This window comes from Diachasma alloeum, unplaced genomic scaffold (assembly GCF_001412515.2).
Source record: "Diachasma alloeum isolate Michigan unplaced genomic scaffold, Dall2.0 Dall_scaffold_00279, whole genome shotgun sequence".
Classification (NCBI taxonomy): Eukaryota; Metazoa; Arthropoda; class Insecta; order Hymenoptera; family Braconidae; genus Diachasma; species Diachasma alloeum.
The window spans coordinates 691684-698599 of NW_021680418.1; the positions used below are offsets into that span (position 1 = coordinate 691684).

Sequence of the window (6916 nt, forward strand, 5' to 3'; positions counted from 1 at the left end):
CACATTTCGCTCCGGAATAACGCGACAATGCAGTTAGAATTATGCAGAAAAGCGTGCGCCACGAATGCGACGATGATGTAAACGTTATTCGTTAAACGGAGAGCGGGTATATGTCTGAAAGACTAACGAAGTCAGTATCGCGGTTGGCTGACCGCCCTGGGAAAACACTACGCACCACCAACGTCTTCGTATAAAAAAAAAACAGCCATGCCTTATCTTGTCCTTCGATTCGATAATATTTCCGCAATTATAATTAATTACACATTATTACGCAATGTGAATTGAGAGTCGTGTCACTTCCGGCGGATGCTGTAGTTGACGTGAAATAATTTTTCATCTTATCACATAAATTTGCATATAAATTCCGTAATGATAGTTCAAACTCATTGAGTGCATTTTATCGAGGGAGAAAGCTGTTCTCAAGTGGAAAGAATCTCTGCGCTTTACCTCAATTATCCGATGGACGAAAAAGAACTAGCGATGCTCATAAATAAAACTTCACGAGTCGCCGGAGAAAATTCGCAACTTGAGAATGAGTGATTTTGAGGAATAAAAAAATCTATTCAAATTTTAACGGTTCAGCGAATGTTTTACCGTTAATAAATCGCATTCATTCAAATATCATCCGGACAAATGATTAAGCCCCCTCGGAATTTTCCCGTAAGCCACCACAACTGAATTTATATTGAAAAAATTATCCTTAATTAATCGATGAATGGAATTCACGATTGGGGCCCCATGCATTATCACCAGATCCAGCCAATTAATAGCACGAAGATCGTGCGTTCCTAGGTGCAATAACAAGGCATCCTCCTCGATCAAACATATCTCTCCTTCTTCCTTATAAAATTCCCCCTTGTGTTTACACCAGAGCCGTACAATCGGGCGCCGCGCAAGGAGCAAGGAGCTTCTTCCCGCGGGGGCGCGCGCGCGCGCCAGTACTTCAATTTTCGCACGCCTCTGCCTTATAACAAACGGGTCTCTCCAGCGCTTGCCCGGTTAGAGTTTCACTTCCTCGTGACGTTGTAATACAAATAGTAAACCTCCCAGCGAGTAAACGCCGGCTGTCATGTAAATAAATTCTTAAATAACACGCGTCGAAGAATTGTGTATTTTATGGCCTGTAACCAACTACTTTGTGAAGTATATGTGAGAAGACTCGGGGGTCCAGCAATGAAGATCGGTCGTAGGCGATGCTTGACCTTCACGACATCGAGTCAGGGTCTAAATTAAATGAGTATATTTGTCATGGACTTGAACAATACTGACATTAGGGAGTTTTGGGTGTGGGGGATTTTTTTTCTACCGTAATGAGGCGCTATTTGAATTCATCAATCGAATGAATACCAAATGTCATCTGTAGAATGACAAAATTACCGTTAAATTATGAAGTTGTCAATTTTTAACGGTAACCTTGAAATTTTTAATATCAAATTAACCATCAATTTGTACATTTAAATTTAGAAATATTATATCAACCAATAATTTTAGAATTAGCCTGTTAACTAAAAAATTACATTTCAGTATTATCAAATATTTTACTCGCCATCAATCGAAAAATTTAGTTTATAAATTTTATAATACTTTAAATTTGTTAAATGTAGTTAAACTTTGAACAATACAAGGAGGTAATCCCTTTTTAATATAAAATCTTAATTGGAAAATCTTCTTCATCTTCTTATGACCTTAATTTTATTCTGTGGCAAGACTGCACTGATTTTTACCTGAGAATTTAGTCTCGAGGTTTAGGTAAAAGTTGTTGGAGTGTTTGACCGAAGTCACTGCGAGCGATATTTATAGGGATTCCCTGTTTACGCACTCAAAATGGCTCTCGCGGCCTCTACGGCCCTTTTGACCCTAATGAGGCACTATTTGAATTCATCAATCCCACAAATATCAAATGTCACGTCTGTAGAATGACAAAATACAACTATAAATTATAAAAAAAATTTCAAGTTACAACTTTCGTCCGACTTCAACCTAAAAACCCCGAAATCTAATTTTTCATTGAAAAATCTTCTTCTTCCTCATCGATTCCGGCGAGCATATCGAATTAACACGTAAATAAATACCACCGACTATTGACATTCCTCACGTCTCAGGTGCTTCTTCCCATGCACCTAACGAATTACGAAAGCCGCGGCTAGCGGTAAGAAAAAAAACCCACACGCAACATCCATTAATACATTTTATTTGGTTTGAATTCACCTCGAGTGTAGTCCCTAGAATTAACACACCATCCTGAAACAAAACGCTGAGGATCACGATAAGATTTAATCAGTGACAACCCGTAGGAATTAAAATACTGTTTCACGGTGAATTCATCGTGTTTGAGAAGTGGGGTCAATTTCACTGGATGAATTGCGAGATTTTTTTTTCCTACGTGAGAGGAACCGTTTCACACTTAATTAATTTCTTCATTAGACGAGACCGTGCTCCGGTTTTATGGTTGTAAATTTGGGGCTCGTGAATGCTCACAGTCATGGCTCATGTTTTTTCATTCAAGCGTTTTCAACTTCAAATACCTTTTGTCGGTCTCGTTTTGACTGTAAATGAAGGCGCATTGTTTAATTTTTCATTTCAAAGGAGGTCCTTGGAGGTCACGGGAAACATGACCGTTTGTCTTTTCAATTCTATCGGTTTGTACTCCCTACGCACCGCGCCTTTTTCAGCTTCATTGTCATCTTTTTTCCCTCTCGTCTCCTCCATTTGTGTTAACGGGTTTCCTTGTCACTCACGTCCGTCGTTATTTCTATTGATTGGATGAAGAAGAACGACGCGAGAGTGAGTGGATTGTTGCACGTTCGAGTGTTAAATTCCCCTGTGTCAACGGGTAATTAATGACGAGTCGAGAATCAACGGATGAAAAATGAGCGCGTTCATTACGAAAATATTCGAAATTCAAATGAAAATTTTTTTAAATTAAGCGTCGATAAGGCGTCTCTCTGCTGTTATCCGCGGGAAGACAGAGTGGAATCCGCCGTAACGACTGATGGATCTAGCAGTCGGGAGTTCCCCGGATTCATAGGTGGCAGGAGCTTTCATAAAACGGATTTGTCTAAATAAACGAATTTCTAATAAACGAATTTCTCACAAGCACGCACGAATGAACAGAGCATGAGTAATTAAATTTCGCATTCAATTTCAATCTGTAAAAATAAAAATTGTCGTTCAACTAAATGAGAAATAACGCAATGATTCGAGATTAATCATTCAGAAGGGATTTCGATAAATCAGATAAATTGGTTTCTCTAGATGGAGATGTCCCCCGATTTAAAAATAGAAAGCGCATTGATTTTTTTGCCATCGCCTGGGTAATCAAGCCCCCCAACAACAGTTTCCCCGAAGTATCCCCTCGATCAAAGCCCTCGAAGCAAAGCAAAAGGGAAAAAAAAGGGAAAAAGGGACTCATAAATATTGGCATTGCGTGAATTACATTGGGCTGATCAACAAGCAAGCGTGCGCACACACTGCGGTATTATTGAGTGATCACTAAGATTGAATGAAAAAATAACTTCGAGGGGAGAATTTTTCCAGCGGTACGGGTGGGTAAAAGCACCGCCGGCAGTCCGGAAGGTATGGGAAGTGAAACCACGTGATATTCATCGTAAACCCGATAAAAAAAAAGGGAAGAAGACGCGGGGAGCCGAACCGGGAGGACGAGGTGAATTTATGAAGGAGGTGGGGATAAAGCCCGGAGATGGGTGGAAACGAGAAGAAAATAATATTGGACAGCGTCAAGACTTCGGCGTCTCCTCCGCCGTAAAAATGTGGAATGAGAATAAAATGAAAAAAGTGGCTGAAACAGACGTATCTGATCGTTTGGCGCCAATTTCTCATTTTTATTAAAAGTTGCTTCATCTCCCATTTTGGACGAAATAGTACTGCACTGAGAGAAAAACAAACACGTTGTCGAAAAAGTCTTATTTGGGCCGATAAAATCGCTAGTTGAAAATTGCCAAAAAAGAATTTGTTTGGTTTGAATTTGAAAGTGAATAATTGTTCTGCTTTAGACAGCAACGGAATATTTGGCTCAAGAGGCGGATAATTCACACCAGACGGTGCCTTTTCAGGATGAAAATATCTCATACAGAGGACAATTTATCGACAAATATCCCAATTTTCTTCACTCAACAGACTCATTATGTTTTTTTTATCCTCACAGGGACCTGACTAATTAATTACCAATGCACAAATTGAGGAATTTGGAGGCCCCCAACCGCACCTCTCATTTTTCATTCGACTAATCCCAATTCTTCCCTTTTCTGCGCAGATTACCACAATGACGTCACTCCTCCTGCTCCTCCTCATCGCAGTATCAGTGACAGCAGTGCCAGTGACCAAAAGTTCAGCGCCTGAAGAGTCGAATGACGTGGACTTGCCGAAGAGGCTCGTGCAGTGGATCGAGAGCACCAAAGAGGCTGAGGAGCCCGAGGAACCTGACGCGAAATTCCAAATCTCTCAGGATAATTCTCGCGCCTCGAAGAAGGGTCGAATGCACAAGGCGTTCTTCCTCAATTATCCCAACACGCCTCAAATCAACAAACCCTCGACACCAGTCGACGACTACAACGACGTGACGGAGGAGAGAGCGCTGGGGCAGAGGAAAAAGTACCAGGACAGCAAGATCTTCTACGTTCGCTTGCCTCCGTCGCCGTATTTCTTCGTTCCGGGGCTGGGGTACATCTCGAACCCCCCGAAATTCACGGGGTCAGCGCTGGGGCCGCAAGTGAAGCCCAGCAGGAATCAGAGACCGCATCGTCCGCAGAACTCCTTCATCAATCTGCCAGTGGACTTTGTCAGCAATGGAAAGCCCACTGGGGTCTACCAGTTCGAGGCTCCGAGGAAGCCGCCGAAGAGGAAGGACACGGCCCTCTCGAAACTGCGGAAGGGGCCCTACCCCTTCAACGGGCGACCTACGAGTCTCTATCTCCTAGGGCCCAATGGAGAGGAAACCAGAAGACAGCCCATCATTTATTCGGACGTCAATGGCAATAATATTTATTAAATTGAGTGATTCGTTATTTCTGGGCATCTCTGGGATGGAAAAAATATTTGAGGGTTCCAATCTTGGCCATAACTCGCAGATCCAACGATTTGCCTCCGATATTGACGACCCTTAGGGCATCGGCACTTCAACTGGGGGTTGAACCTTGATAATACATGAACTATCGTTGATTCATCCCATATTTTCCCGCATGAAAATCACGCGTGCGTGACTCTATCCATGATTTCACCAAGTGGCAATGGGATAACAACTTGCGGTGGCAATTTATCCCTCAGTGTCCTTGAACGATGCATGCCAAACCCTCTTCGACGAATGAGTTGCCTCGTCCTGTTTGATGCTACTCTCGCCACATCTATAAACCGTGGATGTGGACGGGAGGCTGTGTTTAACGAGTGAAATAACATTCAAGTGAAGAATATGACACTTTCCGTCTTCCGCGAAGCAGTGACAGTTGTTAGGGTCATCGGTGAAGGACAAATTACTGTGACGTGCATTTCAGTTTTTAACGATAAGTGAACTTCGCACATGTGATCAAACTGAAAATAGCAAATTATTTTTGCTCAAATACTAGTGTTAACTTATGAAATTTAACATTGAGGCATATTTTTTCTATCGAACAAACTAGGTTAATATGTAATGAATTATTATGAACGTCGGATTGTTGTAGTTTTATCGAAATATCAGAATCACTCTTTGGTCTATTCTATCGCTATAATCTTACTGTAAATATTTGCCAACACGAGAGAAAACTTGGAGTTGTTCAACATTATCTGGAGACCTTTTATTCCGATCCCTGGGGTGTGAAAGCCTGTGGGGCTTGTTGATTTAGGATAACAAAAACCTTGTGAAAAAGTAATGCTCAAGTGTTTTTCGGGGAGATTTATGATTTTTATCGGCGCAGAAGGGGAACGCTCTCGGTTATGTCCGACAGACCGATCCCCCTGCTCTCCTGTTCCCGCTCTCTTTTTTCAGAATGAGACGAGGACGAATGCAATTGCTCACGTCCATCGGGCACTCTTGAACTTATAAAACTGGAACGCTTCGAGTGTAAGAGCTATCGAGCAGGATATTGTGACTCTAATTGCGATTATTACGATGGGGAGGGGAATAACAGTCATTACCGTAACTCATTCAACACCTCGGTGATGTTGAATAATGTAAGGTGTTGCCGCGCCCATATTTATCCTCAACGAGCGGTGGAGACGAGCGTGGTAACAAAGGACTAAATGAGGATGAAAACTCTTCTCCTTCGGGTGATCATTGGAGCTCATTATTTGTGGTGAATAATTTGTGAAAAATATAGAGAAGAGGTTCTTTCTTTTCTGGCTGCACAAAGCCAAACCCTGATCTTGGAGAGAATTCAGAATTCGATTTTACGGTTTCTTTGGAATTTTATTTAGGTTTGCAGCAAATTGTGCGGCAATTTTGATTTTTTTTCCTGATGGTAATTGATATTTAATGAGAAGATGTGAAAAATCGATAAATCAATTATTTGGAATAATAATAATTACGTAATTATTAAGAATAAAAAGATGTTTTAGTGTCGTGCGTAATCTAATTGGGGATTTAATGAGGATTAAGACTCTTCTCCTTCAAGTGATCATTGAAGCTCATTATTTGTGAAAAATATAGAGAATAGTTTCTTTCTTTTCTGGCTGCACAAAGCCAAACCCTGATCTTGGAGAGAATTTAGAATTCGATTTTACGGGTTCTTTGGAATTTTATTTAGGGTTGGAGCAAATTGTGCGCCAATTATTTTTTTTCTTGATGATGATTAATATTTAATAAGATGTGAAAAATCGAAAAACCAATTATTTGAAATAATAATAATGCCACAATTATTAAGAATATGTTGACAATAGAAAGATGTTTTGGTGTCGTACGTGATAAAACTTTATTTCCGGGTGA

General features: G+C 40.9%; 1 protein-coding gene across 1 annotated transcript; it reads left to right on the forward strand.

Annotated features, from left to right (window-relative positions):
- Positions 1-3393: 3393 nt before the first annotated feature.
- Positions 3394-5793, forward strand: LOC107038196. The gene is made up of 2 exons (XM_015257129.1): positions 3394-3475; positions 4274-5793. Exon 2 carries the CDS (start codon positions 4283-4285, stop codon positions 5006-5008), a length of 726 nt encoding a protein of 241 aa, XP_015112615.1. The 5' UTR covers positions 3394-3475; positions 4274-4282; the 3' UTR covers positions 5009-5793.
- Positions 5794-6916: the final 1123 nt, after the last annotated feature.